This window comes from Nerophis lumbriciformis, linkage group LG34 (assembly GCF_033978685.3).
Source record: "Nerophis lumbriciformis linkage group LG34, RoL_Nlum_v2.1, whole genome shotgun sequence".
NCBI classification, from domain to species: Eukaryota; Metazoa; Chordata; class Actinopteri; order Syngnathiformes; family Syngnathidae; genus Nerophis; species Nerophis lumbriciformis.
The window spans coordinates 8,438,492-8,459,844 of NC_084581.2; the positions used below are offsets into that span (position 1 = coordinate 8,438,492).

Genomic DNA, 21,353 nt, shown 5'->3' on the forward strand with positions numbered 1-21,353 from the left:
TCTGATATGTATTTCTCATTAAATTGCAATGCACATGAGTATCGTTAAATAATTGACCTTTTATGTTCTCCTTTCCTCAGCTCTACCCACCAGTCTCTGCCGCGCTCCAGCCTGTACGCACCTTTGTTTGACCAGATTGAATCCAAACTGATAAAGATGGAGGCGCAGGCTGTCAACCAGGGATGGGAGAGAACACGGGTGAAGTCACGGAGGATGTCGACTGCTCTCTCTGTCATGTTGACTAAAAAGGTAATAAACATTGTGTCCAGTTGAAACTGCTTGATAGTGTCAGTAAAGAAGTGAGCATTATTATGTTTGTATAGGCAGATTATTTCATGGAGTGGTTAGACCTGGGCCGATGGTCAATAAATCAATTAATTGAACAATTAATTTCCATGTCTGTGTTTTTTCGTTGTCTCTCGCTTTCAAACAGGGTACACAATTGTTAATTCACCCTGCGCATTGCTCTCAGCACTTGAGTGCTTTGGTTTAATAGCAAAATTAAATGAACGGGATGAGTCCTCCTGTCACTCATTCAGTCTTTGTCTCAGTGGGCACAGGCGGGATCGCTAGCTTACACGCAAAAAAAGCATGCACAGAACCTCGCTAATTGCAACTCACTAGTGAGAAGCACTGCAAGGTAAAAAGATGATTGCAAAGCCAAATTTCCAGTTTGGGAATATTTCGGCTTTAAACCAGTAAGCAGGATGAGCCCATCAACATGGACTAACGAGCAAGTATGTCCAATTTGTTGGAAAGTGATGGCAAGAACAACCAAACAAACCACCCGGTCCAGTTTTTTCAACTGGGGAAAAACTGCACTTCAAGATGTTCAATATTTATTCAAGTGCAATTTTTGCTAACTAGAGATTAAGAGTCCATTTCATTCGTATTGTTTGTTCAGTTATTTAGGATGATTAAAACTTATTGACCTTCAAATTACAATGCTTAAAAAAACTGAGAAATCAAAGTTAATTACTTTGCATTAATTTTATTATTATATATTATGATTACATTAGGGCCTAATTTGGTCTTAAAATAATGCTGACAATAATATTGTTCATCTGCAATAATTTGTGAGACAATTTATCGTCCAGGAAAAAGTATTATCATCATTTATGCAGCATCCATCATGGTAAACCTTCCAGAAACCACTTTGAGACTCTCCTCTCCTCTCCTGTTTTTAATCAGACGCCGCATGACCAGGCTCAGCAGGGATCTCCCCCGTACCTGGACCACAGTGCCTTTAGACCGGTATGCGGCAAGGAGTTCTGCAGGCTGGGCTGCGTGTGCCATAGCCTCAATTGTCCCGCAAGAGACGCTCTCCACTGCCGGCGACTTGAATGCATGTTTAATTGCACCTGCTCCGAAGAAAACAATGAAGCGACTAAATGTAAGATCTTCCATCAACTGCACATGATCAATGAGGTGTCATTAGAAATTGTATAATAACTCCCGTTAATGAGATGCTGTCTCTAAATGGGAGTTATTACATCCAAGAATGTCACTGACACTTTAAAAGTGTGCCCTATAGTGCACATAGAGAACAACAGAGCGCTCTGCTGTTTTAAGGACTTACTGCAAAAAACACAAGTCAAAGATCCTTTGTATCACAGGGCTCTGGCATTTTTAGGAATCAATGCATAAATGTTAGTTGAACTTGTGGGCCATTGTGATGCATTGACTATCTTTCCTTTTTCTGACACTTATATATCTGTCAAAACAATCACACTGATTTTTTTTTGTCTTTACACCAGCAAGTTCCAGTAAACTGTGGATTCACGATATTTATGACACAGAGCCAGATCTGTTTTTTGCTCCAGAAAATGTCATTGCACCATTTCCAAAGGGCCCGAAAGCATGCAGTGCTTTTCTGCAGGAACAGGTAAAAACATCACATGACAATTTTATTTTCATTTATTCCCTTTGTTTCATTTAATTTTTCTCCCCCTTTCTTTTATCTCTGCATGAGGTATCGTATTCTCTAGTTTGTCTCATTATTAGAAATGCCTAGTGTTTCCCATGCTTTGATCAGCAAAAATACATTTTGTGGTACCTGTTACACCCTCGCTAATGAACACATTGTAATGGGACTGTGAATGCAGCATGTTGTTACAGCTTCGAACAGTAGGTGGCATCGTAACTCGGCTTCATAACACGCCTTGTAAGTGCCTTGTCTGCTGTTGTAGCTGAACGACCTGGTTTAGGATGTCATCGTTAAGCCATGTTTCCGAAAATACGTAAACACAACATTTTTTCATATTCTGTTGGTGGATGTCAGAAGTTGAACATGGTCACTTTTGTTGGAGCAACGATTGTTCAGGATTGCTGATTAAATAGCCATTAGTTTAGCCCTAGATTCCGCAGCGTTTTCTGCTTTCTCTCACGATGCCTGCAGCGCACGGTGGCGGTCGAAACGTCTACACTGCACTAGGGATGTCCCGATCCGATATTTGGATCGGATCGGCTGCCGATATTTGCCAAAAATTGCGTATCGGCAAGGCATGGGAAAATGCCGATCCAGATCCAGTTTTAAAAAAACTGCGGTCCGTGTTTTCCAACGCACCTATTTAAATAATACATTCCACTTTTCTGCTGCTCCGTAATTTCCGTTCCGCATTTTCCAGCACACCTTCAACACATCCACAATTCTCACGCAGTTGCTTTTAGCTGCTGGCATTACACGACAGGCTCTTCTCACTCTTTCCTGTGTCTCCCTCTCACAGACAGCGAGCGCACCTTCTTACACACGTCACATACTGTCACGTCATACGTCACATACTGTCACGTCATACGTCACATACGTATACGTCCTCTCCCAGCAGAGAGCGAGGTAGCGGCATGGCTAACTTTAGCTGTGATGCTAGCGCAGCCGCTAAGTTGCGCGCCTGCTCAAGCGTCCTCTGCGCACGGCAAATCTATGCCACGCACAAAATCAAATAAAAAAAATAAGCGCATAACAATTTTCGACACACGGACACGACAGAGACAACAGTTTTCGTCATCATTGTTCAAATATTGTGACGTCTGTCGAGACGCTTATCTCCATTCGGTGCCACACGTCCAGACTCCACACCATCAAAATGGCAAAAATGTCCACATCAACACCGTATGAAAAAATTAGTGATTTTTTTAGTTGTGATTTCCTTCTCTGCATGAAAGTTTAAAAGTAGCATATATTAATGCAGTATGAAGAAGAATGTTTTAATGTAGACATGCAAGCCTTGAAAGAACATTTTGAAAATCAAGACTACATTTCCTGCAAATGGGTGCATTTCTACCCTATATTTTAACTTTAGATTTATTCTCATATCAAACTCTTTTGGCTGTCTTTTTGACACTTCCATCAGGCGCCCCCTCCACACCCTGGATTATAAATAATGTAAATAATTCAATGTGATTATCTTGTGTGATGACTGTATTATGATGATAGTATATATCTAATAGTATATATCTGTATCATGAATCAATTTAAGTGGACCCCGTCTTAAACAAGTTGGAAAAACTTATTCGGGTGTTACCATTTAGTGGTCAATTGTACGGAATATGTACTTCACTGTGCAACCTACTAATAAAACTCTCAATCAATCAATCAAAACACATAGAATCATCATACTGCTGTGATTATATGCATCAAGTGTTCATTCAAGGCTAAGGCAAAATATCGAGATATATATCGTGTATCGCAATATGGCCTTAAAATATCGCAATATTAAAAAAAGGCCATATCGCCCAGCCCTAGTTCAATGATGCCATTTCTGTTTGTCATGTATAATTTTGTCTATTTTGTGTTTATCCTTGAATAAACAGGTCAGTTTCTTGTTACCAACCATTGTGTATTATTCAAACTCCCCTAATTCAGCTGGCTAGTTGTTATCAAGAGTACTAACACCCTTTTCAACATGATTCTGACAACTAAGCAGGCTAAATAACTTTAAACTTTAATACATGCTCGGATAGGCCAGTATCGGTCAGTATCGGTCTGTATCGGTATCGGTCAGTATCGGTATCGGATCGGAAATGCAAAAACAATATCGGTATCGGATCGGAAGTGCAAAAACCTGGATCGGGACATCCCTACACTGCACCACAGAGAAATTGCAGTCCTGTGGAAAACACTGATGGTTAGAGGTGTGAATCTTTGGGCACCTCTCGATTCAATTGCAATTATGATTTTAGGGGCTACCATTCAATTATAGATAGATTATATATGCAGCTTTTATTATGTTGCATATTATTATTATATTGTATATTGTTGATTTATTGTTTGTTACATTTATTATATTTAATTATTGATAATATGTATGAAAGACTCCTCTTTTGGCTTCTATTCCTTTGGCGGCTGCTTCATTTCCAGTTTTGGATGTGGGTGTGCACAGTAGTGATGTAACGATAAGTGGTATAATGATAAACCGCGGTAAAACTTACCACGGTTAATATTTCCTTTTTTAAATTAAAAAATGATTGTAAAACCCTGATTGATAATGTTTTGATAAACTCACTGCTAATTTATTAGAGAATTAAGCTAGCACTAGCAAGCTTAATTAAATGTTAACATGAAGACAAGAGATATTAACGTCTTTCCCCAATAAAAAAACAACCTTCCTCAATCCAAACATGTAAAAACATATTACTGTATGAGAAATTAAGATATCCAATTGTGCACATTAAACCTACAGGCTGTGCTCTCAGACAGAGAAGAGAGATCAATCGATAATTGAAGGAATGTGACAAGAGAAAGTTAATTTGCTTGACGTCACATAAACCGGTAGTGACGCATCCAACACACAATTCTTTCTTAAACAATACTAAACCTTACAAATTAAAAGGAAAGAAAATAAACATTTATTAAGGCTCAAGTAAAAATGTCTCCTAAGTAGCCAGAACAGTATTATTTAACATATTTTTTTCTGCCAATAAACAATATTGTAGGGCTATTTATTTTTTGTATTTTATTTTTTAAATAAAAATTTGGTTATAAGTGTGTATGAGTATTTTTTTAGCACATTCAACAATACAATGATAATAATGGTAGCGGTGATGATTGTGGTGACAATAACCGTGATATGAAATGTTCATAATTTTACATCCCTATCGCACAGCATAAATATATACCGTATATATATACACACACACACACACAGGTGAAAGTAAAAAAATTGCAATTTCGTGCAAATGTTTATTTAAACCAGCAATTGGATTTACGAAGTGAAACAAATGTTCATATGACATAGGCTCATAACATGCAAACCACGATATTTATACTTTTTTTTTTTTATGATTATGGCTTACAGCTCATGAAAACCTCGAATATAACATTTCAGAAAGTTTTGGGTATTCAAAAACTGTAAACCATAATCATCAAAATTATAACAAATAAAAGCTTGACATATTTCACTTTGTATGTAATGAGTTTATATCACATTATAGTTTTACATTTGAAGTTGAACTACTGAACTTTGAATGGACTTTTACACCATATTATTTTTCCTCTGACTGCCAGAGTGATGGTTGCCAGGATGAAGCCTGCTGGTGACCAGAAATCTGGACTCCTTGTGGTCGGTGTTAGAAATGCCTTTACCAAATAAATAAATGTCCTACTTGGCGAGTAGGCCTCCTTGATTTCATTTTCTTGCCCTCTAAAACCACAGAATGTTCAGAGACGTTGCCCCCAGTCACCATAAACTTGCACCTAAAAGATGTGTGTGCTCTATTTGCTCAGTCATATCTATTGCTATCGGCTGTACTGTGTGGATATTGTCTCTCCTGATTTATTAATCTACTTACTAATTTCCTCTTCTAATTTGGTTGCTCTCTATTTTAAGACGTTTCCAGTTAAACGTCTGTTAAAAATGTACAAAACATTTATTCTTTTCTTATTTCACTACTTGACATTCAAGCTAGCTTGCATGTTCTTCTGTCCTCTGCCGCACTCGATCTGCATTTTAGAACCGTCTGTATTATTTTATTTAACAGGACATGAATAATCAATATTTGGACATTTGTCCATCGATTCTGCATCGTCCGCGCTCCATTTTTCCACTTGTACTGATGGTAGTATTCAAACACAGGAAGTGAACACATTATATTAGTAATCGCTGGGAAACAGGAAGTAGTAGCATTAAATCAACTTGGCTTCTTTTTCTCAGGCATGTTGAACTGTTTGACTGTGATGTTCCTTAATGTTCTTTAACAAGTTTAAGCATGTCCAAAACAAATATTATCCTGACCACTGAAGTGAAATATATGTACTGTATATAGTGCTTTTCTCTAGAGACTCAAATCGCTTTACATAGTTTAAAAGAGTGTGGGTGGCAATGGGAGCAGGTGGGTAAACTGTCTTGCCCAAGGACACAAGGGCAGTGACGAAGATGGCGGAAGCAGGGATCAAACCTGGAACCCTCAAGTTGTTTGCACTGCTGCTACACCAACCCATAAGTGTCCCACATGAAAATTGCCAACACATGTTTGCAGATTAAAGAAGAGGATAAGGATCCAGTGTATAAATACTTGGAGAGCTTTGTGACATGCGCCCGTGTACGAGCAGTCAATAGCAAGCTGCCGCCTCAGATCACCATAGAGCCTGACTGCCACACGATCGTAGTGGCCGTTGAAAAGATCAGTAGAACCGGTAAGTGCCATGAATATATTATGAAGAATCATCTTGCGCTACACTGTGTAACTCCTGTGTGTTTTCTTGCAGAAAACACAGAATCCCAACAAGCTGTGCCTAAAACACACATTGAGATCCAATCGGCATGCCGCTGGGAGAAAGACACCCAGATGATCCTGGAGGCCCTGTGCCAGCGCATAAATCATGATAAGCTGTCGGAGCCGTTCACCGTGGGACCTTATCACATCCAACCCATCATGAAGATCTTCATTAAGAAGCCCAGCGGAGCCATCGTCACCTACAGGGTGGGTTTGTGCACCAACACTTGGCGAGCATGTGACCTCAGATTGTGATGGGTAGAGTGGGTTTAGAGATGTTTCTTTAACACAAGGATCTCTGCCGGGGATAGGTCTTGAGCTTAACGACGAAATGATTACCATCTCGAATCTTGATTGCTAACAGCAGCCGAAATGCTGTAAGATCTTAATAAAATACAACCAAACCAGCGTGTGCGTGCGAGAGATGGCTCAAATACGAACATATATTGACGCTACCAATAGCGCAATTTCAATTTATTGTGCATTTATAAGAAGAAATAAAGGTCATTAGAATAATCCTTGTTCCTACCAAGTTTCCCTAAGACACATTGAGGCAATAAAGTGTGATTTATTCATTTATTTGAATAATTTAACAAAATCAATCGATTACTTGTTTACTAAAATAATCGATAGCTAAAGAAGCCCTAATTGTTAGGTTGCACATGACATCAGGTTCGCTTAGCTCCGTCGCGGGGTAATATGCACATCCTGGGCAAACAAGCTTGAGCCTAGCGATAAATCAAGTGAAAGACACGTTAGTAAGTGAAGAGTTTGAACTCAAAATGTCGCTTAACTGGGCTGTTACAAGCGTTCAAATCGAGAGATAGGAAAGAGCTTTTATAAAATTTCGAAAAAATGGTTTATAAAGGGAGTAATGTCAGGGAAGTTCCAAAATCGCATAAGGGTAATGGCGACACCATCGAAGCGGTCCAGGGTTATAAATATCTGGGTGTGCATATCGATAGCAACCTGGAGTGGTTCGTAAACACCGATGCACTTTATAAGAAGAGTTGCAGTAGGCTTTTTTTTTCTCACGAAGGCTCAGGTCTTTTAATGTTTGCACGGAGATGCTGCAAATATTTTGCCGGTCTGTGGTTAAGTCTCCTGACTTTTGGACCTGTTTGCTGGGGTGGCAACATACAGTGCATCGGGAAAGTATTAAAAGTAGCGCTTCACTTTTTCCACATTTGGTTATGTTAGTTAGTTACAGCCTTATTCCAAAAAGGAATACATTCGTATTTGTCCTCAAAATTCTACAGACATTACCCCATAATGACGATGTAAAAAAACAAAAAAAAAACATTTAATTATCCATCCATCCATTTTATACCGCTTGTCCCTTTCGGGTTTGCGGGGTGTGCTGGAGCCTATCTCAGCTGCATTCGGGCGGAATGCAGGGTACACCCTGGACAAGTCGCCACCAACAAGTCGCAGGGCAGCACATTTATTAAAACAAAAAAATTCAGAAATCACAGGTTTATAAGTATTCACAGCTTTTGCTCAATACTTTGTTGATGCACCTTTGGCCGCAATTATAGCCTCAAGTCTTTTTGAATACGATGCCACGATGCTCAGAATACGGTACTTATGCACCTGTGATTTTTTTTATTGTTTACATTTTTTTGAATTTTGCAAAAAATATAACTTTTCACACTGGCTTTATGGGGTACTGTCTGTAAAATTTTCTGATGACAAAAATGTATTTATTCAATTTTGGAATAAAGCTGTAACATAACAAAATGTGGAAAAAGTGAAGCACTGTGAATACTTTCCGGATGCACTGTAACAGCAAAATACACTAGACGTCTGGACGTGCTGATGAAGAAAGCAGGTTCAGTGCTGTAGAGAGGGCTGGACACACAGGACACTAGTTGAAATAAAGAAGAGAAACAAGCTGCAAGCTTGAGCCGTGCATAGACAGTATGGTCAACTAAACCACAGGCGCCATGTTGGGCACCTAGGACGTGTGCGGCTGTGCCCGGATGCATGCAATTGAGTCGTTGTGACATTAATTTTCTTGATGAAATAAGACAAAATAATAATTGTATTTATAGTTGCAAACATATTCCATCTTATAAACTTACAATAAAACATGTTTTTTTCGTCAAAGCATAGTTTTTGGGCAATTTTGCGGCCGTATTTAATTCACTCCGCCGCTATGTTGATGCAGTGTTTAGTGTACAGCTGGCTCTCTAACACCCAATGTATGTCAGGAAATACAGAATGACCACAAAAACATATTACCCTTATTTTTATAAAATCCTCATTAGCTTAGGACTAACAATTTCAGAGAAATTATGACTTTAGTATGAAGTATGTGGTGGCTGCCTCCAATGAATTGTCTTTAATCATTGCACTATGCCTTTGTGTTTACTTTGGTTTTTTAAATATTTTGGATAGGTTTTTTGTGGGGAGTCTGCGGGGTTTCCTGATTTTATAATCACCATATTTATTACCCAGTTTGTTGTGATAATAATGATAATCAGTTATAACTAGGGCTGTCAAATTTAACACGATAACGCATTAACTATAATTTCCTATAATGGTGCTAATTTTTTTGACATGCGATTAATTCGCACGTGCCCTGTCTGACCCTCGGTCTATTCCGTAGCGTGGGAAAGTTTAGCTGCGTTCAGTTACTGTTGACCCACAAGCCCGGATAAAATAGAGAGTAGGAATGAAGAAAGAAAAAGGTACATTTTGAAAAGTCCAGGTCCAAAGCCATGGCAAGTCGTTCCCCCGACAAGACAAGACCATTTTCATCCATGATTGCCGTGAGACATTATTACCTTAGAAAATTCCTGCTGGAGCGCTTGCATTCAGAGATGTGGAGCTTCACTTTTGTGTTTAGATTACAGTGTAGTGCATTGATAACACATATTGTAGATTGTAAATGTAACTGGTTTAGTAAAGCTCAGCATAATTACCGTATTTTTCGGACTATAAGTCGCAGTTTTTTTCATAGTTTGGCCGGGGGTGCGACTTATACTCAGGAGCGACTTATGTGTGAAATTATTAACACATTACCGTAAAATATCAAATAATATTATTTAGCTCATTCACGTAAGAGACTAGACGTATAAGATTTCATCGGATTTAGCGATTAAGAGTGACAGATTGTTTGGTAAACGTATAGCATGTTCTATATGTTATAGTTATTTGAATGACTCTTACCATAATATGTTACCTTAACATACCAGGCCCGTTCTCAGTTGGTTATTTATGCGTCATATAACGTACACTTATTCAGCCAGTTGTTCACTATTCTTTATTTATTTTTAATTGCCTTTCAAATGTCTATTCTTGGTGTTGGGTTTTATCAAATACATTTCTTCAAAAAATGCGACTTATATATGTTTTTTCCCTTTTTTATTATGCATTTTCTGCCGGTGCGACTTATACTCCGGAGTGACTTATACTCCGAAAAATACGGTAGACATTAGGCAGGAAGTGGAGAGGCACTTTTTATTGCAAGGTCAGGTCTGTTGTCAAAACCGGTCGAGACACCTCTTCGCAAACTATCCATCCATCTTCTACCGCTTGTCCATTACGGGGTCGCGGGAGGTGCTGGAGCCTATCTCAGCTGTAAAAGGGCGGTAGGCGGGGTACACCCTGGACAAGTCGCCACCTCATCACAGGGCCAACACAGAAAAGACAGACAACATTCACACACTAGGGCAGTGGTTCTCAAACTTTTTTTGTCATCCCCCACTTTGGACAAGGGGGAGTTTTCAAGCCCCACCTGCCCCCATCGCCCCAACAGAACGCTAATGCCAAGCTTAACATTTTCAAATTTATTGAACATCAAGTAACATCAAGTTGTATACATTCAAACTCAATAACATAAAATAACATCAAGTTCAATAATAAATAAAATAACTGTGCAGCTGTGGTATAACTTGCCCATCCATCCATCCATTTTCTACCGCTTATTCCCTTTGGGGTCGCGGGGGGCGCTGGAGCCTATCTCAGCTACAATCGGGCGGAAGGCGGGGTACACCCTGGACAAGTCGCCACCTCATCGCAGGGCCAACACAGATAGACAACATTCACACTGACATTCACACACTAGGGACCATTTAGTGTTGCCAATCAACCTATCCCCAGGTGCATGTCTTTGGAGGTGGGAGGAAGCCGGAGTACCCGGAGGGAACCCACGCAGTCACGGGGAGGACATGAAAACTCCACACAGAAAGATCCCGAGCCCAGGATTGAACCCAAGACTACTCAAGACCTTCGTATTGTGAGGCAGATGCACTAACCCCTCTCCAACGTGCTGCCTGGTATAACTTGCATCAAGTTCAATAATAAATAAAATAACTTGCATCAAGTTCAATGATAAATAAAACAAAAGTGTTATAACTTGTATCAAGTTCAATAATAAATCAAAAAGTGTTATAACTTGCATCAAGTTCAATAATAAATCAAATAAAAGTGTTACGACTTGCATCAAGTTCAATAATAAATCAAATAAAAGTGTTATAACTTGCATCAAGTTCAATAATAAATCAAATAACTTGCATCAAGTTCAAAATAAATAAAATAAAAGTGCCACTTTGCAATCTTTGCAAAAAAAAAGGAGGAGCTATGCATTTGGCAAGACAGGGCAAGTGACAGCACTTTGCCCCGGGAGAGCCACCTTGCTTCACTGTGAAACACATACTTGCCAACCCTCCCGGAGTTTCCGGGAGACTCCCGAAATTCAGCGCTTCTGCCGAAAACCTCCCGGGACAAATTTTCTCCCGAAAATCTCCCGAAATTCAGGCGTACCTGAGTGACGTGTCGACAGCATGTTTTCACGTCCGCTTTCCCACAATATAAACAGAATGCCTGCCCAATCACGTTATAACTGTAGAATGATCGAGGGCGAGTTCTTGGTTTCTTATGTGGGTTTATTGTTAGACAGTTTAATTAACGTCCTCCCAGCACGGAAACAACACACAACAACAGCAGTCACGTTTTCGTCTACCGTAAAGCAGTTCGTCTGCCGTAAACAGCAATGTTGTGACACTCTTAAACAGGGCAATACTGCCATCTAATGTACATGCATATGTGACATTAACATCTAGGGCTTTTAGAGAGTGCAGTGCACAACTGCGCACACAACAAGGAGACGAAGCAGAATGCATCATCAGAGAGGGTGTTCAGCATGGTTAGAAAAATAATGACAGAGAATAGAACAAGGATGGACAATTCAACCCTTAACTCAACAATGAGTAGATGAGTGTTATGTGTGTGTATATGTGTAAATAAATGAACACTGAAATTCAAGTATTTCTCTTATTTATATATATATATATATATATATATATATATATATATATATATATATATATATATATATGAGTGTGAATGTTGTCTGTCTATCTGTGTTGGCCCTGCGATGAGGTGGCGACTTGTCCAGGGTGTACCCCGCCTTCCGCCCGATTGTAGCTGAGATAGGCTCCAGCGCCCCCGCGACCCCGAAGGGAATAAGCGGTAGAAAATGGATGGATATATACAGCTAGAATTCACTGAAAGTCAAGTATTTCTTATATATATATATATATATATATATATATATATAGCTAGAATTCACTGAAAGTCAAGTATTTCTTATATATATATATATATATGAAATACTTGACTTGGTGAATTCTAGCTGTAAATATACTCCTCCCCTCTTAACCACGCTCCCCACCCCCACCTCCCGAAATCGGAGGTCTCAAGGTTGGCAAGTATGGTGAAACAGCACGGCTCTATGATCAGCTCCCATTTCCTCACACAGTGCAGAGAACAGTCGCGCTTTCAGTGGTCGTGTTTTGATCAAATTTACCGCGCTCACATCTGTTAAAACCTCATTGAGTTCGGGGCTGAGCTGCCATGACGCGAGTGCTTCCCGGGAATGACACAGTGTGTCCAATGCGCATTTGGCGCAACCCTCTTTATTAGAGACTGCAGCTTGTTTCTTGACCCTGCCATGGTCTGTGCGCCATCAGAGCAAAAGCCCACACAGTTTTCCCATTTAAGGTCGTGTTCTTTGAGGAAACTGTCCATTATCTTGAACAGCTCATCAGCAGAGGCTCTATTTTTGATGTATTTGCAAAACAGCAAATCCTCGCACAGTGACTCGCCATTCACAAAGCGGACGTATGCGATGAACAGGCAGTCTTTATTGCTGTCAGTAGCTTCGTCCACTTGTAAAGCAAAACGACTTTCTTTTCATTTGTCTCCGAGTTGTTCCTCAAGATCACTTGCAATGTCGCATATACGTCTCGCAACTGTGTCGTTTGACAGTGGGACAGCTTTTCATTTTGCTGCGCTTGTCTCGTCAAGTTTGTTCCGCTTAGCCCCGCCCCCATTAGTTACTGTTGCTATGTCTGTCAAACTTTTGCTCCTACCTAGAAATTTAAAGCCTACAGGAAAAATAAGTAATTTACATTTATTTATATAGCGGATTTCACAGACCGAATCACAAAGTGATTTACAGTGTGTATAGAAAATGAAAGCATAGTAAAAAAAAAAAAAAAATTAAAGTGAAATTCCCTCCCGTTCCTTGCGCCCCACCTGTCATGTCTCTATTCCCCACCAGTGGGGCGCGCCCCACACTTTGAGAAACGCTGCACTAGGGCCAATTTACTGTTGCCAATCAGCCTATCCCGCAAACTAATCTCACACTTTTAGCTTCAAAAAAGGAGCCCGACAGATCTCATCCTGTCCAACTACACTAACCAAAATTTAACTAATGGCTTACATTACGACCATCAATAAATGCTAGTACAACAGTTGAGGAATGCAGGCGTGCGTGAGTGTTCCCATCAACATGTAAAAACTAGACAAATCTATGTTGGTGTATCAGAAGTGTACATGAGGAAATTACATCTCCCTCGCTGCAGGTACGCATTGGTCCACAGGCCAGCGATGCAGTGGGCAACTACAAGGAAGATTTTCAAAGCATTAACACCAGCTCTGATGAAGAGCAGAACCTGGAGGATGAAGAGCACTGGGAGGAGCCCGCAAGATTGTTTGGAGTCACACCCTTCTTGAGTGGCATAATGACTGCCGGCGTGATGGTTGCCATGATGAAACCTGCCGGCGACCAAAAGTCTGGACTCCTTGTGGTCGGTGTGAAAAATGCATTTACCAAAAAAATAACATGTCTGCTACTCTCTGCAGTGTAGTAAAAGTATTGTGTTTCTTCGCAGGTCAACGGCAAGTCCTACAATCAGGCACGGCTGTTGCTAGGCAGCATGGGCTCCCTGCACCCGGCCAACCGGCTGGCGGCCTACGTCACGGGAAGGCTTCAGCCGAGCGCGGATCTCTCCTTAAAGATAGACGCTGGGCGCAAACTCGACATGGCTGCTAAACCAAGTGTAAAGGCTGACAACAAGCTGCTCCCCCGGGTGATTGCTGAAAAGAACGTCACTGACATAAAGACACACCCGCTGTGTAGGTGTTTTTTTATTTTATGAACCACACCTTCATCAGCTTGATTTGTATGCTTTATTCTCCTCAGTTCACTTGTTAAAGGCGCAGAGGGGAAAAAAGGAGACAGCGACTTTGCCACAGCAGGCTCTAACCTCCACTACCAACAGCCGGGCGTTAGGCCCCCTCAACGTCTTCCAAAGGCCCACATGCTCGCCCATCTCTCTCACCGTGTCCCCGTCAATGAAAACCCCCAGCTTCCTGAGCCAGAGTGGGACCTGCTCTTTCAGGATCTGCCCTTCGTCCAATCTGCGTGAGGGAGACCAGAACCAGATGGGCATCTCCTTGCCGGGGGGTTTCACCCTCCTTCGGCTGCCAAAGCCGGATGCTGCGCTGACGGAGTTCCAAACAGCGAAGACCGACAACGCGGACAGAGTTGTTTGTAAAACGGCAGAGGGGCCAGTGGTCGCTAATGAAACGCTTGCAAGTACGGAGGCGATCATACTGAGTTCTTCTTCCGAAGACGAAAACTCTGACTCGTGTGACGACAGCACAGAAAACGATATGAACGTGAGTAAGACTTTACATGTTACTACTAGTGATGTGTAGCTTACAGAATCAATGGATTGCACCAGTTAGTTGCATCCAGCAGAGGTACTGTTGATTCAGTCCAAACAACATGATGCAATGTCATTTTAGTTCTGCCAAAATCCTTATTACTGGCTGACATTTGTATTGGTCAAAAATAATAGCACAGGCAAAACATTTGAGGGGTTTGGGGGTGCACGTTTTGGCAAATGTTCACCGTTTTGTGTTCAGGAGTAAAGGATTTACACTACTGGGTGTCCTCATTTTTTCTCACGCTCATATATTGTAATAGTTTTCATAAAAACTTATCTCCATATTACCTTTACACTCCACAAGGAGGATTCCTCTGTGGACATCGAGACTGTGGAGGAGGACAAACAGCAAATGGCTATTTCCAGATTGAAGGAAGCAGCCAAGGAGTCACAAGGCAAAATGTAAAAGAAACAGACCATTGAAGTGCACATTTTCAGCGTTTTGACTTTTGAAATCTTTATTTTCCAGTGATTACTCTTCTAATTTCGAAACCTGGCTCAAAATGCAGGTATGATATTTAAAAATATGTGTCTTATTGTATATGCAATTCCTTTAGGATATTTATGCTGTTTTACTCCCACAGGAAAATAAGGACGCTCGGGTTTCACCCTCACAGAAAAATAAAGACACTCAGGACGACTCCAGCTGTCCACTGACCAAGAAGCGAAACAACCACACTGCGCAGGAGAGACAACGGCGCTTTGAGCAGCGAGCTCTTTTTGACGGCCTACAGGACATCCTGGATCGACGGGCAGTCTCCAGACTGCAACTTCTCTCAATGGTAGGTTTCACAAGATGAGAGCAAATTTATTAAAGGGGAACTGCACTTTTTGTAATTTGCCTATCGTTCACAATCATTATGAAAGACATGACGACGGATGGAATTAAAAAAAAAAAAAATCTAAATTTTAAATAAACATAAATAAAAGTCTGATTACATCGGAGCTAATGGGAGGTCCTCTATTGCGCCCATAAAATGGATGGATGGATCTTTATTGTCATTGTACAAGTACAATGAAATTAGGTTTTCAGCACAAACCCGTTCAAGATTAGACAAACAGCACAGGATTACAGAACAGAAACGCTGATGGGTTGCTACAAGGCGCCCGGTAAAAGGTAGGAAAAAGGTAGACGCCGAGGGATGATGAGTTAAAAAAAAAATCAATCTCAGACTGGGCTCCTAAGGGGGCCCATTCTAGAGTTAGGAAAAAAGTCCATAGCAATGCACATACATATTACAACTTACAACTCAAGACTTGCAACGAGGGGTGAGGAAGCGGGCATCCGGCCCAAAGCTGCCAGCCACTACGGGTGCTGCTTCGTCCATCATACCACGTGGGGTGAAGCGTCAAAGGCGTGGATTGGGGGCTGGGGTAGGTGTGTGTGTGTGTGTGTGTGTGTGTGGCTTGTATTTTTCGTGGATGTGTGTGTGTGTGTAACCCTGTAGCGTGTCTATGTTCCACGACCTTGGCGCTCTCGCAACCGCCAGTCAGTCCAAAGTCAACAACAACAGGTTTAGAGACAGGAAAGGAGTTTGTTGTGTCTTTACTGCACTGTCCTTCGGGAGCATCTCTAAGCCAGGGAAACAATCCAAGTTAGAATGTTTGTGTTTGCAACGCTTACTCCAATCAGCAAATGTCCTGTTGTCATAATCCCGAATAGGGATTCCTTCTCCTTGTCCAACAACAACCGCTCCGTCAAGACAGGCAGGTCCACCCAAACCTGAGATCTTGTCAGGCTTGTTGAGAGACCAGTTAATTAATTCCATTGTTTAGATTTGGAGAGCAGTGCAAAAAGAGGCAACATGAAAGTTAAGACAAGACAAGACAAAACAAAGAAAGCAAGCAGGAGAGATAAGGGAGAGGAGAAGGGAGTGTCCACCCTCAATGAGTGCCAGTGAGAAAGATCCAATAAATAACCATTCAAAAAGCACCAACAATACTCCACTTACATTTTGTGACTTAAATATTACCCAAGTCTTAGTGATATTGTTATTACAAGTGTTAACGCAGACCAACTATTTATAGCGGCAACGTGATCGCTACCGTGTGTCCCTAGGTTTACATCGAGTGGTCTGCTGCTTCCTCGCTTCCCTGCTCCTTAGACGTTTATTGTAGATCATAAATCATGCCTCTCACCTGAAAATTAGATGGCTGAGGATTTAATCCAACATGTTGGTACACTTTGACAGCCATCTAGGACCCGGAACTGGCAAGAACGACACAAAAAGACACTTTGTCCCCCCCTTCGCAAGGATTATGAGATATTCTTACCGTAATCTAAATGGGAATATATGAACATCATAGCAGTCTGCAATTTAATGACAGCAGACCTTATAAAGTAAGTGATGTTTTATTATATTTTTTCACTCTCATGAAGTCTGCAGTGAGTGAAGTGATGAATAAAAAAAAGCAAACATGATACATTTTTTAAATTAATGCGCCGCGTATGCTTAAAATGATCAAAATACGTAAATATTAAATGTTATTATAAATGTGCCTGTTACTACATTACATATATACTTACATCATGTACCGGTATATAAAACACTAATGGAGATGTTGGGATGTTTTTTAAGGGCTTTATAGGCAGAATTGAGCGGCTCCTGTAGGCTCCATTGTAAGCGGACTTATGATCGCATTTATATTATAATATTTACAATGCATAAAAAAAAAAAGCATTTGTCTTCATTCCAAAAAAAAGTGCAGTTCCCCTTTAACAACATTATAACTGCAAATACAACAGGTCCCAGATCCAGGGTCTCTGAGTTTAGACTAGACCAGCAATAGCATAAAAACGCATATGCATGTTATTTTGAAGGCAAGAAAATGCAAATAGCATGTCAAAGTTAACGCGATAACGCGTTAACTATAAATTCCTTTCACGGCAAAAACATTTTTTTAACACATGCGTCTTGACTTCTTTTCAACACTCGGGCCGTTACGTAGCGTTGGGAAATGTAATGGCATTCTCGTTATGTTGAGCCACAAGCAGGAAAATAGCGAGCAGAAATGCACAAAGAAAATAGTACATTATTAAAATCTCAAATTAAATAGTATTTGGAAACAACATAAGTCCCAAAAATATGAAATCAAACCATGGAGGTGTGGCGGAGATATTTTGCCTGAAGAGCTTTACGCGCGTCCATCCTGGAAGTCCGAAGTTGTAGTCACAACATTTCTTCTTTTTCCATCCTGAAAAGACTGGTCAGAAAGCAGCTTGAAGATGTTCTGTAAAATATAATCTATGCAAAAGTTTTAACATTGAACCACAATCACCTGTTATGTAGACCACAAGGAAGTGTTTTTAATGTAGAAAAATAAATCATAATATGAACTCTTTTAAAGTGGGGTTTGAATGCTTCTACTGAGGTAGCACTTCAAACTATTGCTGGTTGGGCATTTCTGAGTGCAGGAGCCTTAGTGGAAATTACTTGAGAGTCTGCAGACTTTTTAAGGCTTTAGAGGTCAGTAATAACCCAGCGTTTTGCAGCCACATTTTGTATTAACTGCAAACTTTTAATGCGGGACATGCCTAGACCCGAAAATAATACGTTACAGTAATCAAGACGAGGCAAAACAAACGCATGTATAATAATGTCTGGTCACCGGTGGACAAAATAAAATACATTTTAGCGCTATTACGGAGATGAAATAAGGCTGTTTTAGTAACATTCTTAATGTGCAGCTGGAATGAGAGAGTTAGGTTAAAATTGATACCGAGATCTTTTGCAGCGTCGCTTTGGACAATTGTTTTATTGTCAAAATTTAAGGTGCTATCCTTTAAACAAATGCTTGTGTCCAGCGGGGCCGATAATCCACATCTGTTTTCTTGGAGTTAAGATGCAAAATGTTGCTGGACATTTATTGTTTGATTTAATTAAGACACGCCTCCAGATGACTACAATCTGGCGTGTTGGTCAGCTTTAAAGGCATGTAAAGGTGGGTGTCATCAGCATAACAGTGAAATCTGAGATCAGAATGTAGATGTATATAATCTATATTATAAATAATAATATATTATAGTTGCGGAAGAGTACAGGGACCGAACCTTATGAGACTGCGCAGGTGACCTTAACATACCCAGACATCACATTATTATGGGATACACAGTGTGTCCTTTCAGTGAGATAGGAGCTAAACCAAAAAAATGTCAAGTCTGACATACAAGTACGTGATTTGATGCAATCTAAAAGAATGTCGTGATCAACGGTATTGAAGCCAGCACTGATATCATGTTTGTTATCATGTTTGTTAATCTTTCCCTTCATTTTGGTGTCAAATCTGGTACAATATACACTATAGTAAATATGATACAACATTTTGTAACATACCTAAACATCGTTGAAGATACTGGCTTTTGTCGGAACAAATCTGCATGTACACTTTTGTCATACCCACTTTTGTTTGACTTTTTCTTACCTCCAGGTGTGCAAAAACTACACTTAAATCTACATTTAAACAATATTAAATATAAATAAGTTATCGGTCTTGAGAAGCAGGAAGTTATCGTACCGGTAGATTTCTGAAGGCCACAGCCCCCTGACACGCCTTCTCAACTGTCTATGCGACGTCAAGGCTTGGTTAGCCGAGAATTTGTTAATAATGAATGAGGGAAAAACGGAAATTTTAGTTTTTGGTCCGGCTCTCACTGACTTGGGACCATTGCAAAAATTATGTGCGTCCCAAAGTCACCAGCCTTGGCGTCACTATAGACAGCGATTTTAAACTTGACAAACAAGTCAATGGCGTTTTAAAATCGTGTTTTTATCATCTTCGTCTTTTAGCAAAGGTAAAACCGTTTTTATCTTTTAACCTTTTTGAACAAGTCGTGCATGCTTTTATTTCAAGTCGCCTGGACTACTACAATGCACTTTATGCTGGCATTAGCCAAAAAGCTCTCTCCCGGTTGCAGTTAGTCCAGAACGCGGCAGCACGACTTTTAACAGGGGCCAGGAGACGCCAGCATATAACCCCAATTCTTGAGAGTTTGCACTGGCTCCCTGTTCTATATCTCGGACCTCATCCAAATTTACAATCCTGCGCGCGCTCTGAGGTCCGAGAGCCAGCTCCAGCTCGTAGTGCCCAAGACCAGACTTAAACCAGGGGAGACGGCCTTCTCTGTGGTCGGCCCTAAGCTCTGGAACACTCTGCCCCTCCATGTTCGAACTGCTCCCACAGTGGAGTGTTTTAAGTCTCATCTTAAGACCCACTTTTATTCTCTGGCTTTTAACACTATGTGAGTTGTGTAGTCCTCTGTTGTCTTCTGTGTTTTTTAGATTTAGATTTCTATTTACTGTTTTAATTGGTTTTACCCTTTAAAATCGTTTTTAATCATATTTATTTTATATTGTTTTTTATATAGGTTTTATATGTATTTATTTTTTGTTTTTATTCAGTCATTGGTGGAGCTCAGGATAATATTTGAATATTGTTTTTAATATTTTTTGTGCAGCACTTTGGAAACATTTTATTGTTTAAATGTGCTATGTAAATAATGTAAATAAAGTGGATTGCATTGATTGGATAGAAAATGTTTAATAAAAGCGTTCAAAGACAAGTTGTAGTGATATTATAAATAATTAGTACCAACATTTCAGCTTTTCTTCAATTTATACCTTTTTGCTCTGTTTTACCATATTTTCTTTTGGCTTATTTTATGTCAACAATGTGCTGTGGGCCCTTAAGGGAAAAAAGTTGACGGGAAAAAGTAGTCCTCAAAATAATTACTTGAGTGAGACTAAGTATTTAGTGAAAAAATGCTCAAATACTGAGTAACTGGAGAGTAACTTCTGATTTATTTAGTAGCTATTTTTTTAATGGTGTTTATTTGCATTATAACTTTAGTTTGTGTGTGTGTGTGCGTGCGCATGCAAGGCTAAGAGCCCCTACTACAACATGTACTACAGAAGATGCGCATTTTATAGTCACTCATGACGTTAAAACAGGGCTAATGTTAGCATAAAGTTAACTAAATCATAAAAACCTCTACAACTTACCATAACATGTTTTCTGTAGTTGAAAGTGGAATTCTTGTCGGCTGAAACATTTCTACTGACACAGATGACAGTGCATGATATTATAGGTCTTTTTCTTAGTTTTCGCTGCCTCGTTTGATGTCACTTTTTACACTGTGTAGTTTGAGTGTGGTCATGTGACTTCCAGGCTCCGTTTGTTTGGTGAAATGGAGTCAAACATGATTAGCGTTTATGCTGGATTGGTGAAATAGAGTCATGTGACAGTGCCCTCTGGAAGAAGTCTCTCTAATGAGCCAAAAGTACACTATATTGCCAAAATGATTTGGCCACCTGCCTTGACTCACATATGAATTTGAAGTGCCATCCCATTCCTAACCCTTTGGGTTCAATATGACGTCGGTCCGCTTTTTGCAGCTATTACAGCTTCAACTCTTCTGGGAATGCTGTCCACAAGGTTGCAGAGTGTGTTTATAGGAATTTTCGACCATTCTTCCAAAAGCGCATTGGTGAGGTCACACACTGATGTTGGTCAAGAAGGCCTGGCTTTCAGTCTCCGTTCTAATTCATCCCAAAGGTGTTCTATCGGGTTCAGGTCAGGACTCTGTGTAGGCCAGTCAAGTTCATCCACACCAGACTCTGT

General features: G+C 40.2%; 1 protein-coding gene across 2 annotated transcripts in view; it reads left to right on the forward strand.

Moving 5' to 3' along the window:
* mgab (MAX dimerization protein MGA b) overlaps positions 1–21,353 on the forward strand; it is a 66,182-nt gene that overhangs the window by 35,908 nt on the left and 8,921 nt on the right. For both annotated transcript variants that reach the window (XM_061929359.2, XM_061929360.1), the window contains 11 exons: positions 81–249; positions 1,192–1,393; positions 1,758–1,885; positions 6,475–6,631; positions 6,704–6,918; positions 13,587–13,811; positions 13,896–14,139; positions 14,207–14,685; positions 15,040–15,137; positions 15,205–15,244; positions 15,320–15,517. In XM_061929359.2, coding sequence (XP_061785343.1) covers positions 81–249; positions 1,192–1,393; positions 1,758–1,885; positions 6,475–6,631; positions 6,704–6,918; positions 13,587–13,811; positions 13,896–14,139; positions 14,207–14,685; positions 15,040–15,137; positions 15,205–15,244; positions 15,320–15,517 — 2,155 coding nt within the window. The remainder of the gene's footprint in view (positions 1–80; positions 250–1,191; positions 1,394–1,757; positions 1,886–6,474; positions 6,632–6,703; positions 6,919–13,586; positions 13,812–13,895; positions 14,140–14,206; positions 14,686–15,039; positions 15,138–15,204; positions 15,245–15,319; positions 15,518–21,353) is intronic.